Source organism: Labeo rohita, chromosome 20 (assembly GCF_022985175.1).
Source record: "Labeo rohita strain BAU-BD-2019 chromosome 20, IGBB_LRoh.1.0, whole genome shotgun sequence".
NCBI lineage: Eukaryota > Metazoa > Chordata > Actinopteri > Cypriniformes > Cyprinidae > Labeo > Labeo rohita.
The window spans coordinates 19971178-19996630 of record NC_066888.1 but is presented as its reverse complement, the minus strand read 5'-3'; the positions used below and the strand labels follow the sequence as shown (position 1 = coordinate 19996630).

Below are 25453 nucleotides of genomic sequence, written 5' to 3'. Positions count from 1 at the left end.
ATGAAAAATGTACTGAATTCCAGAATGAGAAACTTGAACAGTAATCTCTGTTTGGATAGACACAATTTATTCAATACCAACCCCTGGTTTACCACCACATTTGATCTTTTAGAAATAATAATGGTAAACTTTATGTAACGCAGAGAAAACATAGTCTTTTTCCTAACCCAAACCCTCCATTAAAAATACCATAATGGTACTTGTGGTCAGGCAAATGCGCCTTATTCATCTATCAACAATAAAAATATAGAAAACACCAAAAAGAAATAAGTCACACGATGTGTGGCACAGCTCAAAGCGTCACTGGATCATGAGGAAAAAACATTTACTTTAAAATATAGACAATAACGGCAAGTTGAGGGGTCAAAAGATTAATTTTCCAAATATAGACTAGTGGTCTCAGAGCAGACATGTTTCCATTTATACACAGTACTTCTTAATGAAAGACTATTTAGAGCAACAGCATATAAAAGTCTGAAAAGAACATTTATCCAGCATACTCTAAATTAATCAGAGTAGTAGCAAAAATACTAAACTATACTTCTTTTTAATGTGTCACTGGCATAATCATCAACACAAAAAAAATATGCATCTCATCAGTCATCTGTGTTATTTAGAGAGTTTTAAATAAAGTTATATGCGGCTATCTTTAATCACAGACAAATGTTTTCCCTGGCAAAGAGAGTGAAAGTGAAGTTAGTAAGCATAAGAAAAGGAAATTAGGAGAGCAGGCGAAGGTTGCCTTACTGACAAAAGGCTGTTTGTTTTTGACTTTCGACACAATAAATCTATCAAACTATTATGGAAAACACTAAAACGTATAATTTATATGGGGTGTAAATAAGGAGACCACAATAAAGATGGAAGGACCAATAGAAATAAAGAGCAGTGAATAAGAGAAAACAGGAAAAGGGGTCACAGCGCTCTTGGAAAAAGAGAGGGTGGTGTTAGAAAATGAGCAGCAGACAGATAGGTTGGTAGAAGAGGGAGGGCTGAGCTTGATGAATAGATGTTGGTATTTTCCTTCTTTCCTTCCAGAAGCTGAAGAAACTCCACTCTGGACTGCAAGTCTGTCTACTTTACGAGCCATGGTGGAAGGAAGCAAACTCTGGCACTCTGAATTTAAGAGCACAAAAGTAGGCCACACCAAAACATGCCATCAGTCCGAGTTGGAAAAAGCCTAGCATTAAAAGGTTTTTCCAGTGAGCAGGCAGAATCCAAGAACAAAACGTTTGACATTTCTGCTGCACCTGAACTTTCAACATAAGCATCTTCTAAAGTGATCAAATGTGTGTCTAACAGCGAATTGATGATGAATGACATCAGCCTTTGGCAAATCGGTGCCTCTGGATCACTCTCATTCTCAGTTGCATGACTAAGAACCTAATCGTCTTAAGTTACTAATAACAAATTTCACGTTTCATTAAAAGTGAATTTAATTGAAACAGAAAGGAACGTCAGAGAGAGAAATCATACTCGGACCAGGTTGAGAGTGGGTGTATGAAACGCAATTTGTGTTCAAAAGCCTCATGGGTCGTGTTTTTGGGGCCCAAAGTTAATAAAACTTTCAAACTGCACCAAACACATGGACTCGAAGGAAGTCCTCTGGATCAAAAAACTCGGTCTGGCCCATAACAAAAGGAAAACGGTCAACTGCTAATGCTATATCGCCAAAAAGAAAATGCAGAAACCTGCAAAAGGCACTTTACTGGAGAAGACTCTAAAGCCACCAAAATGTGTTTTCTGTATAAAGAAAAGAACTGTTGAGATGCTTTTCAAAGTGGCTCATAACCTGCCAGAACAAAATATGAAACAAAAAACAAAAAAAAGAATTGGCTACTGTATCTCCTTGCATACCTTGTGAATTGTGGTCTGCATCTGTGTTCACATCGATGAGTGGATATGAAGACACAAAGTAGACATATGCACACTAATATGCATGAAAATGGGGTGTAATCTGGTGTCTATACAATAATTCAATCACAAAAGCCACATGAGGAGTGCTTTCTATCATATACCAAAGAAAAAGAAAACAACTGACAGTACAAAATCCCACTACAGTCACGTCACTTTCAATTTGGTGGAAAAATACTTATGGGATCACTGCAGAATCAATTTAAGTCAGGTTATCTAGGCTTTCTTGCTAAGCCTTTCTTATATTTTAAATCTGTTTGTATTTGGCACCCTCTGCTGTTGCTACAAGGAAAAAACATGCACAATTTTAAATGCATTACACTCAGAATGCATCTGTTGTCAGTCTATTTAAAAGATCCCTGAGGAATTTAACAATTTCCAGCCTCATTGCACTGAATGACACGCTTTTAACTTTATAAAACAATTGATGACAGTTTGATATGACTTCTCAATTCACTGGGAATATCTCAGATTGTTGTTTAAAGAGTTTTAAATGGACTCTTTTATTGAGTGTATCTGATTTTAAATATCAGACTAATCATTCATAACATAACAGGATTGAAAGACTGAATGCAGTCATGTATATGTTAATAAATACTATTCATGTTATATTAGTAATATTAAAATAAAATGTACACTACCAGTCAAAAGTTTTTGGACAGATTTTTAATGTTTTAGTTTAGAAGTCTCTTCTGCTCACCAAAATATAGCAAAAACAGTAATATTAATAATATTTTTACTGTTTAAAATAACTGCTATTGATTTTAATATATTTTAAAATGTAATTTATTCCTGTGATCAAATCTAAATTTTCAGCATCATTACTCCAGTCTTCAGGGTCACATGATCCTTCAGAAATCATTCCAATATGCTGATTTGCTGTTCAAGAGACTTTTTATTACCAATATTTTAAATAGTTGAGTACATTTTTTTAGGATTATTTGATGAATAGATGATAAATGATCAGCATTTATCTGAAATAAAAAGCTTTTGTAGCATTATACACTATACCATTCAAAAGTCTAGAGTCAGAATTTTTTTTCTTTTTTTTTGGTAAAGAAATTATAGAAATTGACACTTTTATTCAACAAGGATGTTGTAAATTGATTACAACTGATGACAAAGACATTTATAATGTTCTGAACTTCATTCATCAAAGAAACGTGAAAAAAAAAAATTCATTTATTTTCAACATAATAATAATAATAATAATAATAATAAATGTTTTTGAGCAGCAAATCAGAATATTAGAATGATTTCTGAAGGATCATGTGACTGGAGTTACAATTCTAAAAAAAAAAAAAAAAAAAGCTTCAAAAAAAAAAAAAAAAAAAAAATCAGCTTTGAAATCACTGGAATTAATAACATTTTAAAATATAATAAAATAGAAAAGTTATTTTAAACAGTATAAAAAGTTTCAATTTTACTGTTTTTGCTGTACTTTGGATCAAATGAAAATGCAGGCTTGGTGAGCAGAAAAAAATCTTACTGTTCGAAAACTTTTGACTGGTAGTGTATGTTTTATAATATGTAAATTTTATAAATGGCATTAAGGTTCAAATAAAAAAAAGAAAAGAAAAGAAAACGCAACAAAGACCAAGTTCAAATAATCGTTTAATTTAAATGTACTGAAAGCATGTATTCATTTTGGACTCAGTGATAAAGCAAGCTAAGAGTTACAATGCACAATTCTGCATGAAAAATGATCTTGTGATGAACCATTCCACCTTTCTAGAGTCTCAGTTACGTTTGGTGGTTGTAATGTGTTCTGATTATTTGTGCGTTTCGAAGGTCTAAGCGGACACTGTGTTCCTTTTTTCCCCCCCAAGTGTGGTGCAATTTATTTCTTGGCAGCTTGGAAACGCTCGCTGACATTTTCCCAATTCACAACATTCCAGATGGCCTTAACATAGTCCGGTCTAACGTTCTTGTACTGGAGATAGTATGCATGCTCCCAGACATCAATCCCAAGCAGTGGGATGAGACCTCAAATTTAAAAGGGAAAAAGTATATTAAAATAAAAGACAAATGACTTTAACAACTATTAAGAAAAAGATGATCTATTTTCTCTTTGGATTCTACCAGAATATTGCTTTACCTCAAGAAATATATACAACAGCTAATTATATGGATCTATGAATGACTCTTGTGAATAAATTGGAGCTTATTTTTGTAGATTCACTGAGGGTCTTGTTAAGAGGGTATGAAAAATGACAGTGTGAACTCTAGGGGTTTATACCTTCACTACCAAAATAGATCTATTCTCTACTCTATTCATTGAGGAAGATTTACCTGTAGTCCCCTGCAAAGGGTCTTGGTTTGCGCAAGCAGCAATCCTCAGTCTTCCACTGTCCTTATCAAAGCCCAGCCAGCCCCATCCTGAGCCCTGAACTGCCACTGTGGCAGCTGACATCTTCTCCTTCATCTTCTGAAATGAGCCAAAGTCACTCTTAATGGCTTCCAACAGCGCACCTACAATAAAAAAAAAATAATAATAATAATCAAAGACTCATCACACATGACCATATGCTTCAGAAATGACAAATTAAATAGCAGTATGAATGCAATAGCGATGCACATCAAGTTGCTACACAGGGTAAGTTAACTGTGAAATTCTGATAAACTAAATCAAGAAGAGCAACTCCTACCCTGTGGTTCTCCTCCACCATTCGGTGACAGATTTGTCCAGAATATGGTATGATTAATATGGCCACCACCATTAAATTTCAAAGCAGGCTGAAGGGAGACTTGAGTCGTCACATCACCTGTAACACAGCAAGGTCAAACCTAAATACTTGTTATATGTACTGAAGACATTTCAAATTATATTCTAATCCTTAGAATGTATTAAAAGTAAACTAACATTTATATTACTATTACTGAACCACTTATCAAAAGTATACTGGCCTACTTTATAGTGACAAAGGGAATGTAGTGTAATTTTAGTATTATTTATATACAATTCAAGTATTTATTAACATTGTGGATTTGAACGTTTGCGCAAGGGTGCTTCTAATGCCGCGTCTATGGGAGGGACGGTAAATTTGACATCGTTCTCTCTTCTCACTGCCAATATTAGTCAAGGGCTCCCACACATTGGTCAACTTCAAATTCAAGGACTTTTCAAGCACTTTCCAGGTCCAGTACCCTCAAATTCAAGGACTTAATGTGGGGACACATTTCAAGTTAGAGCAAGGTCACATCGTGTTACCTTGTAAGAAACATTGTTACAGTTTTTATATGTCAAACACAACTATGCAAAAAGGTTGTTTTTTTTTTTGCATTTATTTTTGGCATTTATTTTGCATTTATACATGACAGAGATCTGATATTCTATTTGTCGTATTTCTATTTTGCATAAAACTGAAGAATATCCGGCCCTGCACCTGGTCAAGTGACGGTACTTTGGATCCATTCTTCACAGGAGAAAATTAACCCATTGTTTAAAATGAGCCCAATTCCATGCAAAAAAATGCAGATTTGGCAACCCTGCATCCAACACAAGCTGCTGGAATCATATTTAACTAATGGGTCAAAAGTAAGGAGAGATGACTGACAAATCATGCTGGAGGATTTGCTGTCTAAAATCTGATCTTGTAAGATGTGCTCCCTTTATACAGACTGTGTGTGATCGGGAAATTGAAAGTGAAAGTGAATAGCTGCTCATTCAAAAGAGATTTAAATACTCCGCATATGATAGCGGCTCCCTGATGCCGAGGAGGAAATAATATGGATTTTTTTTTTTTTCAGAAAACTTCTTGCACAAAATAAATTCAAGCACTTTCAAGGACCTTTACCTATGCATGTTTATTTTTAAAAACTTTTCAGGGCCTTGCAATATTTTTCAGATTCACAAACGTTCAAGGATTTCAAGGACCCGTGGGAACCCTGTTAGTCTCACTCAATTTTTTTCCCTCGATTTAAAGTCGGGAAAACACTATCGTGGAGTTTTCCATTTGCTATTTAAGCAAATGAGAATGCAAACAATATATTTGTGGTACTCTCCCATTCACTGCTCTCGAATTTTACCCAACTATGATGACTTGCGCTATTAGAAACCCGGAAATGTGAGAAAGGTCCATTTTAAGTTTTAGTAACCTTATGTGCATGTTTTTTTATTGTTTTTTTTTATTATTTATTTTATTATTTAATAAAAAAAAATAATTTTAAATTCTATTTAGTTAATTCATTTTTAATTATGTTTTAGTTTGTTATTTTAATACATGAACTTATTTATTTCAGTTAGCTGCCAGGCAACATTTCTCATTTTTGTTTAAGTTCTTATAAATTAAAATTTTTCATCTGAAATGTATATTTTATTTGATTTAAACTTTCAATTAATGAAAATATTTTAATAGATTTATTTACTAATAACAACATTGATATGAAAGAATTTTCTCAGACTGAGCTTTAGTCTGATTATCAAAAACAAAGTTAGCAGTCTTTGACTGCTTTGTGTGACATGCCTACCACTTCTCCAACAATGGCTGTCAACTGACGAACCAACAGATGCATAGTCTCATTCTCAGACATCAAGCCCACAGACCGTTGGCGAAATGTCTGATGCATATGGCACACAAAAGCAAAAACACTTCAGGAGTTTCGAGGTCGTCATGGGATTGGTTGAATTATAGAAGATTTCTGGGAGGTGTGTGTTGCATTTTTTTTTTCCATGCAAAATATCCAGGAATAGTTTAAGTTTGCTCGAATTGGTGCAGTACCATCTCAATTTGGAACGTTAATGAAAGTATCATAGTGTAAAGTGATTGACCAGCCAGACCAAAGTCCTAAGATGTTTGTTGGTGTTGGGCAGTCTAATTTTGACCTAGATTCCCATTATCCTATCCGACAACCACAGGCTTAATCATTGATTATCACAGGCTCATTCGTACTCACCCTTGGCCAGTGCCTCTTGATATTTCTCCTCAGTGACATTCAGATTGTTGACATATGTTGCATGGTGCTTGCTGTGGTGAAGCTGCATAATTTCAGCACAGATGTGAGGCTCAAGTGCACCATAGTCATATGAGAGGTCGGGCAGTGTGTGCTTTTGTCTAGAGGCCACAGCACCCAAGATGGGGTTCAAGGTGGCAACGCACCTGGAATCAACAACAATAAAAAAAAAATATTAAATATTTTAATATCTAAACTAAATAAGCACTGCAAGAATTTGGCAGGGTATGTTGGATATGTTGCAAGATCCGTTGGATTACTGTGGTGAGCTTACACAGGATTGTTGCTACATGTCAGGTGACCAGAACAGAGGTTCTCAAACTGGGGTCCATTGATTAAAAAAACAATACATTTGGGGCCCTTTTAAATATAAAATTAGTTTTTAAAACCATTTTCCTCACACAGTAAAAGTTATGTTTAAACTAAAATATTTAGGTGCGTAATATTTTAAAAAGGGGCATCTTGTAAGGTATCTTAACATGTGGGTGTCAAAACAAAACCTCTCCAAAAGAATACTATATGCTAACATAAAACTGACTGTCCCAATGTTAGTGTGATTTTATAGTAGGCCTATCTATTTCCACCAGAGCTAAAAAGGAAGCGGAGTTGAGTACTTTCTGATAAAGTTGTTTATTATTATTATCGTCTCAACGGATCTGTATGGTTAGTTCATATAAAATCTATTTGTAACGTTACATATTTAATTAATGGATTACGATATTTCTAACAAGCTAAGCTGGTTTTTTTTTTTTTTTGGCAGCCTCAAATCAGCAGCAGCTGAATGCAATTTCACGTTCACAACTCTAAATCAACATATACATCTATAAAAACGACTTACCATACAACTGATTAAAACTGCACACGTAAATGTCAGTTAGGCCAACTATTATAGTTATTAAAGTTAGCCTGACCGCTCTACCAAACACATGAAAGTGCGCAGTATTCATCCCGCCGTTGATTAATTAAACAACCCCGGCTATTCAGTTAGCTGCACACAATATGAGAGCTGATTCAGACTTTATCATTACCTGCGGACATATCCGACTCTGCACAGCATGCTCTATTCCGTCATATAACTACACATGCACTGAACAGACTCAAGCTCTCTCCATTACAGCCTGCCCTTGAAATTTCAACTTCAACTTGGACTAGAGCGTACCATTATTTCAAAATAGGGGTTACGTACAAACATCGATTTTTTTTTTCCATTGGTCACGGACTACACATTAAACATGGTTTATGAATGAAATTAGATTAGCGTTTCTAAAAAACGATTTTAGTTTATATATCCAAAATGAACGAGATTTGTGTAAGTTACAGACGGTACAAAAACCGCACTTCCCCTGTGCCAACTAGTATAATTCAGCCAGTCATTCTAGGCCTTACGTTTACATCACTGATATAAATGGTTTCGTTTTAGCACATATAACGCGTGATTTATAACGATTGTAAATTTTGTTATATCTCATATTACAGCACAATAAATTCTTTATTGTGGATTGAATAATAATGTTGAAGTACTTCCAATAAAAATCAGCCGGTGGGTTAAGAATTACACAAGCCTTCTTATGACGAATGAAGACATAGTTAGCTCAAATGTAACGTTTAAGTAAAATGTAATGCAGGAGTTAATAGATGTAGATGGTAAACATGTTAAAGATAACAGTAACGTTAAAATGTCTATGTTGCCAGATCCCGCAAGAGAAACACGCGACAGGGTCTAAAACACAAACCAAAAATGAGCGACCACTTTGGGGAAGCACAAACCCAAGACGAAAGGAAGAAGTAAACCAAAGCAAGTAAAGCAATTAATAATGTCGTATGTGTGGCCGAACAGTATGTGGGTGTATGTCTAATACCAATCAAATGCTTCTGGACCGTAAGCAAAATAAGTAATATTATGAAATATTTTACTATTTAAAATAACTGTTGTTTATTTGAATATATTTTAAAATGTAATTTATTCCTGTGATCAAAGCAAACTTTTCAGCATCATTACTCTAGTCTTCAGGGTAACATGATCCTTGAGAAATCATTCTAATATTCTGATTTGATGCTCAAGAAACTTTATTATTATTATTATCAATATTTAAAACAGTTGAGTATTTTTTTTCAGGATTCTTTGATGAATAGAAAGATCCAAAGATCAGCATTTATCTGAAATAAAAAGCTTTTGTAACAGTATACCATTCAGTTAGTATATGTAGTTTTTTGGGAAAGAAATTATAGAAATTAATAATTTTATTTATTATTTAAATTGATTAAAAGTCATGATAAAGACATTTATAATGTTACAAAATATTTATATTTCAGATAAATGCGGTTATTTTGAAGTTTCCATTCATCAAAGAGAAACCTGAAAAAATATTTATATTGTTATATAAATTATATATAACAAGATAATAATAATAAAAATAAATGTTTTTGAGCAGCTAATCAGAATATTAGAATAATTTCTGAAGGATCATGTGACTGGAGTAATTTATTTAATTATAGTTAAAAAATAGTTTAAAAAAATGACTGTTTTAGCTGTACTTTGGATCAAATAAATGCAGGCATGGTGAGCAGAAGAAACTTCTTTATAAAACATTAAAAATCTTACTATCCACTTATGACTGGTAGTGGCTATATGTGACCCATATAGGCCTATTAGTTACTATTGTTATTAACTAACATTAGTTATTATTAATTTTCTTATATCCAGTTTGTTTTATTTTATTATGAACTGCTATTATATACATATTTTAATTTTTGAATCTTTTTTTACGTTAGTGTATACTCAGTATAACTATCATTTGATATAGCCTTGATTTCTTACTACAGCGTCAACATGGCAACACAGTGCTGGTAACGTGCTCCTCCTCCTCAGCGCTCGCGCGAACACATTGATGCTGTGCGGCTGAACATCGCGCACACGCTGGTCATGGCGGACGGACTACCCTTCGTCTAAATAAAAAACGTAGCCTTTCCTCCTTCAGAGAAACTCACAATTAAACATAGCTGCTTAAGATCTTATATTAAAAGAAATACGCGTCATTCTGGTCGAGGTGAATCGGCTCTGGTAAGTGTTAGGGCTTATATTTTCTTATTTCAGATAATGTGCTGCTTCTCGGAGAGGGAGAGTCTCTTCCTTCTCCGCCATTTTGTGACAGCAAAACTGCTCCAAGAAGGCGCCGGCACATTTTTATTGCACCACGTCTATCGGCAGTAACTTAGCGACTTTGTTTTAAGGTGAACATGCATTATCGGCTACGTAAGCTTTATATTTTCCCCGACAGGAACGAGCATCACGAGACTGTAGTAGAATGGCGCGGTTGTTTGCAGCGCAGATCGTTTAGCATGTCAACTCTTTAAACAGGCGAACTCGTTTTGCTTATAAGATAAGCTTATTGTTGTTTTTTCGCACAAAGATGGGCAAACTGTTAAAATTCCGTGGAGCCTGATAAGATTATACTGCTATTTCGTTTATAAAAAGGTCAACTGTAGAGACGAAGATGCATGAAATCCTTGTAATAATCCCGAGTAATTTCCCGGTTAGTGGAGCAGTTTCGTTTTCAAACGAGGGACTGATTTTTCTGTATTTTTCTCTATATTTCGATTATTTTAAATGCACGACTGCGGAGACTAGATATAAACAGGCAAAGTATTCCCTTGTAATTATTGCGTTTACGTAAAAACGAGCGAATCTCTCGCCTGGTGGCCTATATTTGTAATAGCACATGTGTAGGCGTGTGAAATCCACACTTCTGTCTCTAGGTCTTTGCTTGATATTGTTGCTTGGAATGTCTGGGTATCTTTTGAGTCGTTTGCATTCACTGCATGCTTGATTTGTCTGCTTCTCTTTCTCACAGAGATCAGAATGACCAATGAAGAACCTCTCCCGAAGAAGGTGAGCTCATTGTCGCAGTCTAATCTGATTATACAGTCCCTTTCCGCCAACATGGTCTCTTTATAAGTCTTTATTTCCTTTTTATGTCCTTGCAGGTTCGCCTTAGTGAATCTGATATGAAAACCCTGACCCGAGAGGAGCTGTGCACAAGGTATGTAGCCATTCTGTTGTGCTTTTAATGTATGTATGCATGTTGTTTTCCAGATTGTAATGCTAATGTGTTTTGTTCCTGCTGCAGGTGGAAACAGCATGAAGCTTATGTCCAGATGCTTGAGGCAAAATATGCTGATTTAAACTGTAAGTTTGCACATCCCAGATGTTCTGAATAATTAATAGTCTTGAGTGGTTTACTGAAGCAGAGAGTATTAGACTAGGTGTTATAACTAATCCATCTTTTTCATGTTTAAATGTCTGCAGCCAATGATGTGACGGGCCTGAAAGAGTCTGAGGAGAAGTTGAAGCAGCAACAGCAGGAATCTGCACGCAGAGAAAACATTCTGGTGATGAGGCTTGCTACTAAAGAGCAGGAAATGCAAGAGTGTACAGTAAGTGTGTTACTATGTCTGCTTTTCACTTCTGCTTTATGGTCAGTTCTTTTTGGATGAACTGGGTCACCTTGCTCGAATGATATTGAGTGTCTCTGACGGAGTGTAGTAGATGTAGTATGAATTGTTTTCACGACATGTCATTGATCTGCCTTATTGGTGACACTGAACTGAACTAAACTTGCATATTTTGCTGATTATTGCTGCTGAAAATGGCCAGTTGTCGTCACGTTTTGGGCTGTACTAATCGGTCAGACATGCTATAGACTGCAAAAAGCTATAACAAATCGAGGAGAAGAGTGCAAAAACTATCTGAGTAACAAAAGGCGTTTGTGGTCGGTCAAACTGAACCAGGATTTCCAGGGCAAGAATCTTGAAACATTTGTGTTTGTTCTTATTTTCAGTCAGGTAGGTGAAGTATTAGGCTAAAATCTTAATTAATACTGCTTGTATGTATCTTTACCACCTATTAACTTTAGTTAGTGAAAATATTGCGCCCTTTCCTGCTTACGAAGGTCCTTCTTTATAGGATTTAGCAGCTTCCACACTTTTTCCGTGGTTTAGACAACATAAATTAGCAGAACAACGTATTCCGTAGTATATTAACCATGCAGTCCATGCTGTTGTTTACATCCGAGTATCATCAGTGTGGTCGTGCGTCCGGGTAACTGACCAAATCGTGACATGAGTGCAAACCCTCTATTTAAATGAAAGTGGATTAGAAGTGTTAAGATTTTAAACACAGCAGATGTATTTTGTACATGTCCTTTATTTACTTAAGCAATAGCACTGTTGTGTTTCACTCAAATGTGTATCCAAATGTTTATCATGCAAATGATTGCTGTAATTCATCAAAGTTGGTGTACGGACGCAGAAATGAGAATATTGTTTCCAGCATTTCAACATGGAAACGGCAGACAAAAAGTAAAGCAGTTGCATGTTGGAGGAGAGTGTAATAATGGATGACCACAGAATTGCACCTTTAAATCTGCAACTTTCACAGTCAGAGATCAATTTTGCTCAATTTTGACAGTTGTTGCAGGTACACGTGATGCTTCAAAAAGTTTAACCCCTCAAGTTTTTCAACATTTGGACCCCAGTGCTTGTTTAAGCTACTGTTCATTGATGTAGAGTTACATTGTTGTAATTGTATTATATTATATGTGACCCTGGACCACAAAACCAGTCTTAAGGGTCATGTTTTTTAAAACTGAGATTGCTACATCATCTGAAAGCTGAATAAATAAGCTTTCCATTGATATATGGTTTGTTTCTTAGGAAGGACAATATTTGGCTGACATACAACCATTTGAAAATCTGGAATCTGAGGGTGCAAAAAAAAATCAAAATATTGAGAAAATCACCTTTAAAGTTGTCCAAATAAAGTTCTTAGCAATGCATATTGCTAGTCAAAAATTAAGTTTTGATACATTTATAGTATAGTAAATAGTATTTACATTACTGAACATTGTTTTACTAAATATCCTAATGATTTTTGACCCATCCAATGTATTTTTGGCTGTTGCTTGAAAATTCACCTGTGCTACTTAAGACTGGTTTTGTGGTCCAGGGTCACGCATATAGTTGTTAACCAGTTGTTTTCAAACGTTTAAACCATTGCTTAATAGTACAATAGCTGTAGAGTCATTTTTTTAAAGAATGGACATCATATGCATTAAATTGACATTGATATTTGTCTTTTTTTATATGCTGAGATTTTAATGGTTTCTCTTGCCTTACAGACCCAAATCCAGTACCTGAAGCAAGTCCAGCAACCGAGTGCGGCTCAGCTGAGATCGTCCATGGTGGACCCAGCCATCAACTTATTTTTCCTCAAAATGAAGGCTGAACTGGAACAGACTAAAGACAAACTGGAGCAAGCCCAAAATGAACTGAGTGCCTGGAAATTTACACCTGATAGGTAAACTAAAATAACTCCCCCCTCCAAACAAAAAGTCAAGACTTTCCTGATTGACCCCCCCACCTTCTCCTCTGCAGGAGTGCAGATAATGGTGGGGGAAGACTGAAATGTTTTGCTCACAACGAGACTCAGACTTTAAAGCCAAAGCTCAGAACAAAAGACATTTTTCTTTCGTATTGCCCTGCTATTACAAATACCGTAATGTAAAGTCAGAACAAAACACAACAGTTTTGGTCAGGTGACACTTTTGTTTCAGCTTTCTCTCTCCCCCCCACACCCCTCATGGTACAGAAGCCTGAAGGAATCGGGACTGTTCCTGAAGAGGTGGTCACGTCGGAAACGCCCCCCTTCCAGCCCATGTTAGAAAGCTTCCTGTAACAAAAAAGGCGGCCTATGAAAGACTCGAGCAAAGCGTTGGCTCTGGAGCTGATTGAACTGTAGTTTAAAGATCACTGATTGAACATTTAAAACGTGACATGGCCCAAATAAATGTGTTGCAGAGGAATATGCCCCCATTTAAACTCCATCATAGATGCCTTGAGACTGCTTAAGAATCTAGAATGTTAACACAGGGAGGTGGGAAAGTAGTGTGATGCAATGAAATGGGGAGGAGTTAAGCATTCTTAAGACTTTGGGGCAGAAGCCTTTGTTATCATGTAAGACTTTGGGGGAGGAATCAGACTTTCTGATCTGCAAAGACTTTGCTATATGTTCATCTCACAGGTGCGACATACGGTACAGTGTTTCAAACCTTTTCCTTTTTTTGTGTTCGTAATATCATACTTTGTTTTTGCTCTGGAAATGCACCTTGCGTTTACAGCAGCGTGGTCCAAATCGATTGACCGTCTTGGTCATCATCTTAAATTGGCTGTTGCGCTGCTGCAGATGCAAACATAATTGTTCTTTTCAATGTGAATGCAAATGTGCAATGTGTGTTCGAGGAAATTATTCAAGCTGTTTAAATGTTTGTGTATAATATTTTGTATTTATCTTGTGTACCTTTCCTAATCCACTTTTTATTTTGCGCTCACCCAGTGAGGATTTCAATGATTTTGTTCATTTCTCTCGGGTCACGTTTAATTCTATTGCAGGTTTTTTGCTCCGTAGATATTTTATAGCAATTATTGTATTTTTACATTATAGTTGCATTTCAGGAGTAGTTTAAAGCATCTGCTTTGCAAATCTATGAAAACAACTTGGGTTAGACAGTTTTCTTTGTTACCAAGTCTTTTGAAATATTGTCTGCTCTAAAGTGGCATTATATAATTCATCAGAGATTTCATTGGATGTTTGTCCAGGAAGGATGGTCAACCAGTAGGAAATGGTCTATATTTGACCTCACATTTAACCCCAAACTGATTTTTGATGTTAAATATTAGCATTTGCTCTTTAGTCAGACAGTAGTGTTACTAACTGCTGTATTTGGCAACAAAACACCCTATTGACCATTCCATTCAAAGTTCAGTTGTACAAAATACATCTTTATGCAGTATATCTATATATCAGTACAGACTAGAGCGTTTTCCAGTAAATGTGGGTTGCATTTACCTACAGTATCTCTAAATAGATAAGTAAAATATGATGCTGATTTAAATGAAGTGTTCTGGCATAATACAAGAAGTTGCATTGACTGTTGTCTGAAAGATTTCTAGCAATCTTATGTCATTTAGTACAAGACCAGTCACAATAACATTAAGTCTCAATTGATGCAATTACTGTTTGGTTGCTTGTAGCTGGTTTTAGGTTAACAGGTAGGTACTCTCAGTGGTTCTGTGATCATCTATGCATTTAGATTTTTAAATGAACTTTGTTTTGCAACTTGTTCAATGGCCTATTGGAATGCTACCATGCCAGATATGTTCAGATGTATTGCACTTGTTGGTTTAACTTGATTTGGTCTGATAACTGTTCAACCATCTCTTCCCAGAATTGTTTGAACTGTTACTTGATTTTCTTGATTGTCGTTGACTGTGTTTACATGCACACGGGAAACTGCTTATTGCGAGAGAGCTGCCAAAAAGTCGTTGTGTTCACATGTGCCTTTAACAGTGCATATATATGTGGCACAGTTGGTAATTGACTTTCTCTGCTATGTTGTTACTTTTAGTTGTCTGATCTTTTGCACTCACATGCACTCTTTAAAAAGCTGTAAGAACTCTATGACATAAGGCTCAACCTCTTACAGAAATCCAGGTGTGTTAAACCACTGGGTTTGCTTTTTTGCTTGTTTCAGAATACCGCTTTCTGCAAAAACCAAGCCATTTTCTAAGTGCATGTAAACATACTTAACTGGTCAACAGTTTTTACCAGTTTGAAGACCAGTGTGGCCATTGGAGAGTTTGTTGGAAGCCATTTCTGGTTGGCTAATGTTACCACCCAGTTTGTAAATGCAGTGGCCACTTGTGTCGACCCTGTGGCCATGTTCACCATGTGATGTTAGACTTGTTTCCCTTGCAGCCAGACTGGTAAGAAGCTGATGGCGAAATGTCGCATGCTGATCCAGGAGAATCAGGAGTTGGGCAGGCAGCTGTCTCAGGGGCGCATCGCCCAACTGGAGGCCGAGCTCGCCTTGCAGAAGAAGTACAGCGAAGAGCTCAAGAGCAGCCAAGATGGTGAGCGAAAGCCTTTCTCCATTCAATCCATGGTTTGTTTTCATGGAACTTAAACTCACTTGCTTGTCCTTTCTTTTGTACCTGTGCATTTTGTGTGGTCCAGAGCTTAATGACTTCATCATTCAGCTGGATGAGGAGGTGGAGGGCATGCAGAGCACCATCCTGGTTCTTCAGCAGCAGCTGAGGGAGACCAGGCAGCAGTTGTCTCAGTTGAACTCCCAAGGCACTTCAAGTGGAGCTGGTCCGAGCAGAACTTCGCCTTCAGCGGCCTCTGAACCTTCCATTCAGAGCGAACCTGCGAGCGCCTCCAGCTCAAGCGTTGCGAAAGACTGTGGAAGGGTGTCCAACGGACCTTCAAATGGGAACTCGTCTCAGAGGGGCGCGTCTGGGTCCAGTCTGTACAGGGAAGCGAGCAGCGCAGATGAAGATTACCCACCATCGCCATCGGTCTCCAGCCCCACTCATGGTGGCATGTCAAAACTTTCCAACCACTCGGAAGATGCAGGGAGCCAGAGGGGCGGAGAAGGGTACGTGACTCAACTAAGTGCAGGCTATGAGAGCGTGGACTCACCAACCGGCAGTGAGACGTCAGTGACCCAGCACTCGAACGATACAGACTCCAATGCTGACTCCCACGAGGCCGCTGCTGTCTCCAAAGGCAGCAGGACTGCTGGTATGCGGCACGGCACACAGAATGGCCTGGACTCATCTGCAGCAACAGTTGCCACCAACACCTCCAATGCCTCCACAGGGTCCGTTTTGTAACATTCTGAAAGTTTCGTTTTCTTTTTTTAACTCACGACAAACAAGGAAATCACACAACACTTCAGGCCAGTTAGTTCTTGTTTGAGAAATGGTCAAATGCAACACTTTTGTTTTCTACCTGACCTTCCTTCAATAACCTAATTCAGTGCGTTCGCGACACGCTCAAAGCAGATTACGTTTATAAAACGAGCGACATTGCGTTTGTATATTTGAATTCATTTTTTTTTTTTTTTTAATGAATGACTTTTAAACCATTTTTCCTGTCAAAGTAATATGAACACTTGGTTATGTACTGTTCATTTGCTCACTTGTTAGAACTTGGAAATCATTTAGCTACGTGTGATGTATCATAATGCTCAATTAAGTCTTGAAGCTGCAAGTTCAGAGAGTCCTTAGTTTCCTGATGTTGAACTTTTCTTTTGTTCTTCTACATGACGAGAGAAAACGTTTTGTTTGACTTGTGTGTAGTTTTTTGAGATGTATCTTGTTAAATTCTGATTTCAATCCTTTTCATGTACTGACCAAATATCAATAAAGAATTTTAATATGACTCAAGACTTGCTTTGAATTTCTGCTTTGAATAAACCATTCATGTCATCAGTTGAAATCCATTCACATCTGTGAATTCAGTGAGAATGTAAAGTGATGTTTAAAAATGTTTATGAAAACTGATTTTTAATGAGGTGCAGTATGCGTAAGCTGTTAGCCATCCACACCATTAGGTGGCGCTACACTAAAATATAACCAATGAATCAGACTCACATCTCGGTGATGTTGCTTGTTGCGTTCGTGCTCTTATCAAATGAATGAGAGCGTGAAGTAGGAGGCTCCTCGAAACAACCTGCATATATATAGAGCCAGCCTACCGGACACAACAAGGAACCTGCTGAGAACATCCAGCGTCGCAGCAAAGATGAACACGGATGCGATTGTTATCGTTTCTGCCGCAAGGACGCCTATAGGTAAACTTACTCCTATGTCTTATGTTATTATGATATTTTCCACACAATGCTGAGCGCCTCTTTGTTAGCTACAAACTGCAGTGTGTTCTGTTGCAGCTTGTTGATAGATTATATTAGAAAGTTTCAATTTTTAGCTAGTGTCACTAACTCCCGAGTTGACAAGTTAACTATAATAGTAATCTGCATGGTGAAGCTGATGAACGAGTGTATGTTTTCTTTAGCTGTATGTGGTCAAAGTACGTGTCTTTTTTGTTTATTTTAATAATAAGCTAATGGTCGAGCTATGGTGCAGAAGAAACGTAAAGCTGCTCTGATTGGTTGCTCGACGTTCTCACCAGTGTTCTCGTGCTCCGATTGGTTGATTTATTGTAGCGCCATGGCCAGATTGGTCATTCAGCGAAGCCTTTTCTGAATCTTTTATATATCCTTCATATATGGGCCATTGTACAGAATTGCAAAAATCATAGTTGGAAACTTTTTGGGAAAAAATGTCTTTTCCCACATATTTTGTATGTATGCAAATTGTAGAATATCCAAGTTACATATTTGCAGCAGTTAATTCACATATTGTATTTTGGAATATCTGTTCTCCTCTCCCCAAATTTGTGACTACCGAAACACAGTAATATTTAATTTAGTAAGAATGGTTACATTGACCTATTAAGATTTTGCTTACATCTTCCTTGTAAATATTTATTTTTCTATTTTATTAAAAAGTTTTGAGAAGTAAATTTAATAGTTACAATTTTAACAATATTTCAAGTGTGATTTATGAGATTTGTTGTATTTCGAATCCATTTTTTCTTGGTAAAAAGCCAAAAGTTGATCATACTGATTTCAAACTCAAGGATTCATTAGTTTGAATATACACTGAACCAAAAACTATCATAACATCTTAGTTGATAATTCAGTATACTTTTTTTTTCAGTATATTTTTGACAAAATATCCCATGTTTTCGTGACAGTAATGTTGTGGTGACCACATCACATAACAGAATTTTAACCCACATACTAAAACACTACTAAAACATACTAAAATACTAAAAAAAAATGCATAACTGTAGTAAAATTTAGTTTATTTCCCCCAAATATGAGGATTATGTGTTCCCGTTTGTCATTATCAAAACAATGATGACATGTTTTGGTTGTGACTGGTTCGGTAGTGACAATTTTAGATACTTTTGAACCTTGCTCAAAGATGCTAATCAACACATGGTTATCTAGCACAGTTTTGAACAGTTGTACACATATTAAAACGAAATGTCATGGAATAACTCCCAAAAAAGTGTTTAATTATAGAAGACTGGTGTTCGGTAGTGTTACACACAGATTTTTCATACTTTTGAACACATTTACCTCAAAATGATGGGACCTATCTACTCACCTTGCAGCTATGAGAGAGGGAGACAAAAATATTTCCTGACCATAAATGTAGGGCTTTTGAAATCAGTCTCAGCCAATCGACTAAAACATACACGGTTTCAGTAGTGACATGAAAATGCAGGACACGTTTTTGTTTACAAGTTTTATAATTTACAAAGAAAATATAAAAATATATATATTTTTTAAAAACAACAATGGAATGAAATGCACAAATTAATTAAAAATAATTTTCATAAGCTGAAATTGAGGGGTTAGGGCTCAGGACAGCCACCTCCCAATTGCAAGTATATACTAAATGATGATTTTATATATATTAAGTTCACTGATTTTAAATATTATTGTGGGTTTCAAGAGACAATAGAAGGGTCTTAGTAAACATCTAAGATTTGAATACTTAAATGCTTTTTAAAGGTGTTGTTTTGGATGTGGGACAGCAGTTTGGACTATATATAAACTCTCATGAACTTCCTCCATAAATTCTGTTAATTATTTAGTTACAACGAAAGTACTAATACTTTTGCTTTTTTTATTGACAGGATCATTCAATGGCGCCTTAAGCAGCGTGCCTCTCAATGATCTGGGAACAGTAGTCATTAAAGATGTGCTTAAGAGGGCCAATCTAAAGCCAGAAGACATCTCAGAGGTCATCATGGGTCATGTTCTCACTGCAGGTATAGCACTACACGTAGTGTACTTTAGCCTACCAACCATAAATATAGAACTCATTAATGAGAGTAACTCACAAAGCTCAAGTTCGCTTATCTTCTTCTACTTTCGCTTAAGGTCATGGGCAGAATCCAGCCCGTCAGGCAAGTGTTGGTGCTGGTATCCCATACTCAGTGCCAGCATGGAGTTGTCAGATGATCTGTGGATCTGGTCTGAAGGCTGTGTGTCTTGGTGCTCAGTCCATCATGACTAAAGAATCCACTATAGTAGTAGCAGGAGGGATGGAGAGCATGAGTCGGGTAAGACATCTGTACAGAGCACTTCTGTTATCTTTAAGTGACAAGTGATGATAACCATGCAAGATTTTGTCTGTCAGGCTCCTCATATAATGCAGATGAGGTCAGGGGTGAAGATGGGAGATGCTACTTTGCAGGACTCTATATTGACTGATGGACTCATAGACGCCTTTTACAGTTACCACATGGGAATCACAGGTAATTTCCTAAAACAGTCTGCCTATCTTTTTTGTGTCCTTTAATGGTGCGACTAATCTAGTTTTGGTCATATTTCTGTGTTAGCTGAGAATGTGGCCAAGCAGTGGGAGGTGTCCCGTGAAGCTCAGGACCAGTTTGCCGTGACATCACAGAACAGAACTGAAGCGGCTCAGAAGGCTGGATATTTTGACCAGGAGATTGTGCCAGTTACTGTTCCCTCTAGGAAAGGCAAGAGATGCTTTTGTATTTAGAAATTTTATTTTATTTTTCAATATATCAGTAAATATTTAATGCTCTACAGTTCAAAAGTTGGATTGGTATAATATTTTTCAAATGTGTTTGAAAAGTCTGCTCACAAAGCTGCATTAATTTGATTAAAAAAATACAATTAAACCAGTAATATTCTGAAATAACTTTTCATCACTCCATTTTTCAGTGTCACATGATTTTTCGGAAATCAGTCTAATATGTGATTTGGTGCTTAAGAAATATTTAATATTATCAATGTTTTAAACAATCGTGCTGGTTAATATTTTTGTGAAAAGCATAAGAAATTCTTTCAGGATTATTTATTCTTGTAATAATGTAAATGCTTTTACTGTCACTTTTGATGAGTTTAAGGCACCATTGCTAGATAAAAATATTATTACTTTTGAAAAACATACCTCATTCAGTTGAGGCAGTGTTGTTGTACTGCAAAAATAATATTCTTGATCAGTATTTTTGCTGATTTCCTGTAAAGTCATTTTTATAATTATTTAAATATTCGTCTTGTTTTTAAGCATAAACCTCCTGAAATCTTACAAGAAAGTTACCTAAAGTAAATTAATTGAATGTGTCTTTTCCAAAATTAAGTCTTAATATCTTATGCAAATTCTGAAGTAAATGTATTTTGAAAATAAGGAAATTTTATAGGGGTAGTTCACACAAATTAAGATATTTTTGATGAAATCCGAGAGCTTTCTAACCCTGCATAGACAGCACATTCACCACATTCAAGACCTGGAAAGGTAGTAAAGCCATTGTTAAAACAGTCCGTGTGACATTGATGGTTCATCCGTAATTTTGAGGCTACAAGAATACATTTTGTGTGCAAAGAAAACAAAAATAACGACTTTATTCAACAATTTCTTCTCTTTCGTGTCAGTTTTTGGTGTCAGGTTACTACCACGGCGCATTTTCATTTTTGAATGACCTGTCCCTTTAAGCTTGTATTTATCTCTGATGACATTGAATATAAATTCAAATAATTCCCTTTATTACCATATCAGGTCCAGTTGAGGTCAAAGCTGATGAGTTTCCTCGGCATGGCAGTAATATTGATGCTATGTCCAAACTAAAGCCCTACTTTGTGAAGGATGGTTCTGGCACAGTGACAGCTGGCAATGCATCAGGTAAATGATGACATCTTTGAGACTCAATTATGACATATATTAAGTGTCATTTTAACTGCATACAGATAGTATTTCTTTTTTTTTTTCATTTAGTAATGTTTTGGTTTTTATTTAACAGGCATAAATGATGGAGCTGCAGCTACTGTTCTCATGAGCCAATCAGAGGCCCAGAGGCGGGGCTTAAAACCAATGGCACGCATCACGTCCTGGGCTCAGGCAGGCCTTGACCCTTCAGTCATGGGCACAGGGCCAATTCCAGCTATTAGAAAAGCTGTGAGTGTCTGTTGAGTCATCGCAAGACTTAATTCATCCACATGAATGAAGAATGAGTTCTTGCAAATCAGTGCTTATCCTAAAATAGCACTCAGAGAAGCAATATAATCCAATAAAAACCCAGACAGAAAATTTGAGCCAAGAATTTGATTGAGCCAAGATTGTTTTTAGAAATTGTTTTGGGATAACATAACATAACATAACATAATAACATACTAGTTAATTAATTAAATAAAAGTGTTTTCTGCTACAGTCCTTGCCAATTTATTGTTAAATCAATTTTAGTTTGCACTAGCAATAATGATTCTATAACTGGCTTTTAAAGTGAATTGTATCTGCTTTCTAACCAGGTTGAGAAAGCTGGATGGAAGCTGGATGAGGTTGACCTGTTTGAGATAAATGAAGCGTTTGCTGCTCAGTCCGTTGCAGTGGTAAAGGAGCTCGGCCTAAACCCTGATAAGGTGTGTTATTTCCTCCACTTTATACTAGGGATGGGCGATATACCGGTAGACACGATAACCAGTAAAAATTTGTCAACCGGTAGAGATTTTCGACTATGGTCTCTGTGTGGTTACACGCTCATGTGATATTGCTGTACTACATGGTACACGCTACACGCATTTTTAAGCATTGTGGTTTAAAAACTTGATTTTAAGCTGCTGAAATGCAGTCAGCTGCGAAAGAGAACTCATTTCGCTATATGTGCGTGCATTGTGGTATTGAACAGAGTTATTTTTGCCGCGTAATATATGTATATATTTATATATACGCTTAAATACACACAATTGAATGTCAAAATGCCCGTTTTTGCAAGTATCCTTGTAAACACGGTAATTTAGATCTTAAGTGAAAGCAAACAGCTGAGAAAGAAAACACACATGTAACAGTAATTGGATCCTGGCAGCTCTTAAAGTGACAGCAGTCTAATATTCATATAATATGTTACTCAAAAACAAAATTGTCACTGCTTTTAAATTAAATCACTTTTGTAACTTCAATAAGAAGAAATGTATATTTAATTTACACAGTGAAAAATAGCAGTGTTTTTATGCATTTGATTACTTTATACAATGTACGTAGCATTTCTAATTTATTTGTCCTACTGTAGTTTTTATCCTATTTCTTGTTTAATTTTTAATCTCTGACTGTTTACTTGTCTTCAGCAAGCTTGTGTTTTTTTGTGGCTAGTATTAGTTTCTTGTGATATTGACACTGAATTATGACATTTCTATGGTATCAAACATTTTGATATCATAAAGACCTAATTTAAAGCAAAGTGGCTACATAGTAATACCGTGAAATAAAATTACTCATATCATGATATAGGATTTTGTCATATCACCCATTCCTACTTTATGCATACTTGGAACACAATATTGTATTGATACAGTTACCCAATGATTTCTGTACCACAGTAAAAAAAGAGTGTAATCTCATGATGAGTTGCAAATATTGGAGCTCCATTTCACTTCACCTTATTCACTGACACAACTAGTGACCAGACTGTTACACGAAAATTAACTCTTTGCCTAAGTTAAAAAACATAATAATATTTCTAGAAAGACAACTACTCATTCGTCTCACTTTTTCCATTCTTCTCTAGTTTATATCTGATCAATTACAACAGTCCTTGTTGTATATTTGACATATCCATGTGTGCACAGCATAATTTAACACTTCTTTTGTCTCACTCCCTTCAGGTGAATGTGTGTGGAGGGGCGATCTCTCTCGGACATCCTCTCGGCATGTCCGGCTGTAGAGTGTTGGTGACCCTGCTTCATGCACTTCAGAGGACGGGGGGACGGAAAGGCATCGCTTCATTGTGCATAGGAGGTGGAATGGGTATTGCCATGTGTGTAGAGAGAGAATAAGCACTGAGCGCTGATACAGACAAATTGCTTCTGAACTGTAATCATGTTTGTCATGTTCAAAACGGATGTTTAAAATCTTAACAGGCTGAAACTAAAGCAAGTACATACTCAAGTCAGTACTGTAAAGGAAGGGAAACCTGTAGTTAAATTCATACATGGCCAATTGTCTAATGTGTCATCATATACAGTGTATCTGAGACATTTTGCACTTAACATTACTGTATTCTCTTCAGTCTTTAGTGATTTATGATGATACATAAAGAGGAGTTATTGTATACCAGATTTTAAGACATTCCTTTTCTGTGTTAATCGTCTATGATTACTGATTTACTCTAACAGTAAAGCTTTTATTGGTATTAAAACTGGGTCTGTCTACAAGCATAGTAACAAAAACCTGATTGAATAAGTGTTCTATGTATATTAATCCATCAGTTGAATGGATTCAGTCTGTTTTCAGCTGAATGGAAATTGGACCTACTGTAGTACTTAGATAAGACCTGTCTACACTGTGCAATAGAAAACTGCCTAAGAAATGTCAAATGTGCCAAAAGGCAAAATTAGCCTTTATCCTGTGCTTCCAGTAGCCATAGTCTGCTTTTAATACTCTCTCCCAATGTTAATTTATACCTCAGGGGAAAAGCTGTTTACATATTTAGCCTGTGCTGTACTTTTAATCTTACTGCTTAATAAAGAATTTAACGGAGAGCCTCGTGTCCTACAGTGAATGCAGGTAAATTAGGCCACTTTTTTCACTTAGAAATGTTTATGCACATTTTTCAAATTTCTCTGCATTAGACCTTTTGCTATCATTTTTGTTTAAAATATTTAGCAAAAAACAACTGTTAAGCCCAGCACAATGTGTTCGAGTAAACAAAAGCATTACTGCAAACTTGCAGTAGTAAAATAATGTGACCCTGGACCGCAAAACCAGTAGTAAGTAGCACAGATATATTTGTAGCAATAGTCGACAATACATTCTATGGGTCAAAATGATCGATTTTTCTTTTATGCCAAAAATCATTAGGATGTTAAGTAAAGATCATGTTAAAAGATGTTTTATAAATTTCCTACCATAATTATATTGAAACTTTTTGATCAGTAATACATATTGCTTTAATTTTCTCAATATTTAGATTTTTTTTGCACCCTCAGATTCCATATTTTCAAATAGTTGTATCTCGGCCAAATATTGTCCTGTCCTAATAAAGATCAAGGGAAAGCTTATTTATTCAGCTTTCAGATATGTATAAATCTCTGTTTCAAAATTGACTGGTTTTGTGGTCCAGGGTCACATATGTGTATATATGTGAAGTACTATTGTGGGAGCTGTTTAAATCCGTTTACATTAATTGTAAATTAAATCTTAAAAACTATGATGACGTTTCAAACTTATCAGCCCTATATGTGACCCTGGACCACAAAACCAGTCTTAAGTCGCTGGGGTATATTTGTAGCAATAGCCAAAAATACATTGTATTATGGATTTTTCTTTTATGCCAAAAATCATTAGGAAATTAAGTAAAGATCATGTTCCATGAAGATATTCTGTAAATTTCCTACTGTAAATATATCAAAACTTTTTTGATTAGTAATATACATTGCAAAGAAGTTAATTTGGACAACTTTAAAGGCGATTTTCCCAATATTTTGATTTTTTTGCACCCTCAGATTCCATATACTGAAATAGTTGGCCAAATATTGTTCTATCCTAACAAACCATACATTGATGGAAAGCTTATTTATTCAGCTTTCAGATGATGTATAAAGCTCAATTTCGGAAAATTGACACTTATGACTGGTTTTGTGGTCCA

At 36.0% G+C, this 25453-nt stretch overlaps 3 protein-coding genes across 3 annotated transcripts; 2 read left to right on the top strand and 1 right to left on the bottom strand.

The window, feature by feature from the left end:
* Positions 1–3515: 3515 nt before the first annotated feature.
* Positions 3516–8040, bottom strand: sod2 (superoxide dismutase 2, mitochondrial). Its single transcript, XM_051139509.1, has 5 exons — positions 7896–8040; positions 6811–7013; positions 4563–4679; positions 4207–4386; positions 3516–3900 (listed from the first exon to the last, which is right to left on the bottom strand). Exons 1-5 carry the CDS (start codon positions 7922–7924, stop codon positions 3755–3757), a joined length of 675 nt encoding a protein of 224 aa, XP_050995466.1. The 5' UTR covers positions 7925–8040; the 3' UTR covers positions 3516–3754.
* A 1714-nt stretch (positions 8041–9754) lies between these two features.
* On the top strand, positions 9755–17149 carry wtap (WT1 associated protein). The gene is made up of 8 exons (XM_051139507.1): positions 9755–9928; positions 10719–10756; positions 10852–10907; positions 10995–11053; positions 11174–11301; positions 13044–13222; positions 15680–15834; positions 15938–17149. The coding sequence occupies exons 2-8, from the start codon at positions 10727–10729 to the stop codon at positions 16597–16599; spliced, it is 1269 nt and encodes a 422-aa protein (XP_050995464.1). The 5' UTR covers positions 9755–9928; positions 10719–10726; the 3' UTR covers positions 16600–17149.
* A 209-nt stretch (positions 17150–17358) lies between these two features.
* On the top strand, positions 17359–24347 carry acat2 (acetyl-CoA acetyltransferase 2). Its single transcript, XM_051139508.1, has 9 exons — positions 17359–17561; positions 19481–19615; positions 19728–19909; positions 19987–20104; positions 20189–20332; positions 21376–21498; positions 21617–21771; positions 22122–22232; positions 23472–24347. The coding sequence occupies exons 1-9, from the start codon at positions 17513–17515 to the stop codon at positions 23640–23642; spliced, it is 1188 nt and encodes a 395-aa protein (XP_050995465.1). The 5' UTR covers positions 17359–17512; the 3' UTR covers positions 23643–24347.
* Positions 24348–25453: the final 1106 nt, after the last annotated feature.

Bases quoted from the DNA above. Each gene is read 5' to 3' on its own strand.
- acat2 (XM_051139508.1), top strand. From the start codon at position 17,513: ATGAACACGGATGCGATTGTTATCGTTTCTGCCGCAAGGACGCCTATA. The intron at 17,562-19,480 runs GTAAACTTACTC...TTTTATTGACAG, and splicing joins TGCCGCAAGGACGCCTATAG to GATCATTCAATGGCGCCTTA. The intron at 22,233-23,471 runs GTGTGTTATTTC...CACTCCCTTCAG, and splicing joins TCGGCCTAAACCCTGATAAG to GTGAATGTGTGTGGAGGGGC.
- sod2 (XM_051139509.1), bottom strand. From the start codon at position 7,924: ATGCTGTGCAGAGTCGGATATGTCCGCAG. The intron at 4,680-6,810 runs GTGAGTACGAAT...GCTGTGTTACAG, and splicing joins TCAAGAGGCACTGGCCAAGG to GTGATGTGACGACTCAAGTC. The intron at 3,901-4,206 runs GTAAATCTTCCT...TTTAAATTTGAG, and splicing joins CCCTTTGCAGGGGACTACAG to GTCTCATCCCACTGCTTGGG.
- wtap (XM_051139507.1), top strand. From the start codon at position 10,727: ATGACCAATGAAGAACCTCTCCCGAAGAAG. The intron at 11,302-13,043 runs GTAAGTGTGTTA...CTTGCCTTACAG, and splicing joins AGGAAATGCAAGAGTGTACA to ACCCAAATCCAGTACCTGAA. The intron at 13,223-15,679 runs GTAAACTAAAAT...TTTCCCTTGCAG, and splicing joins TGGAAATTTACACCTGATAG to CCAGACTGGTAAGAAGCTGA.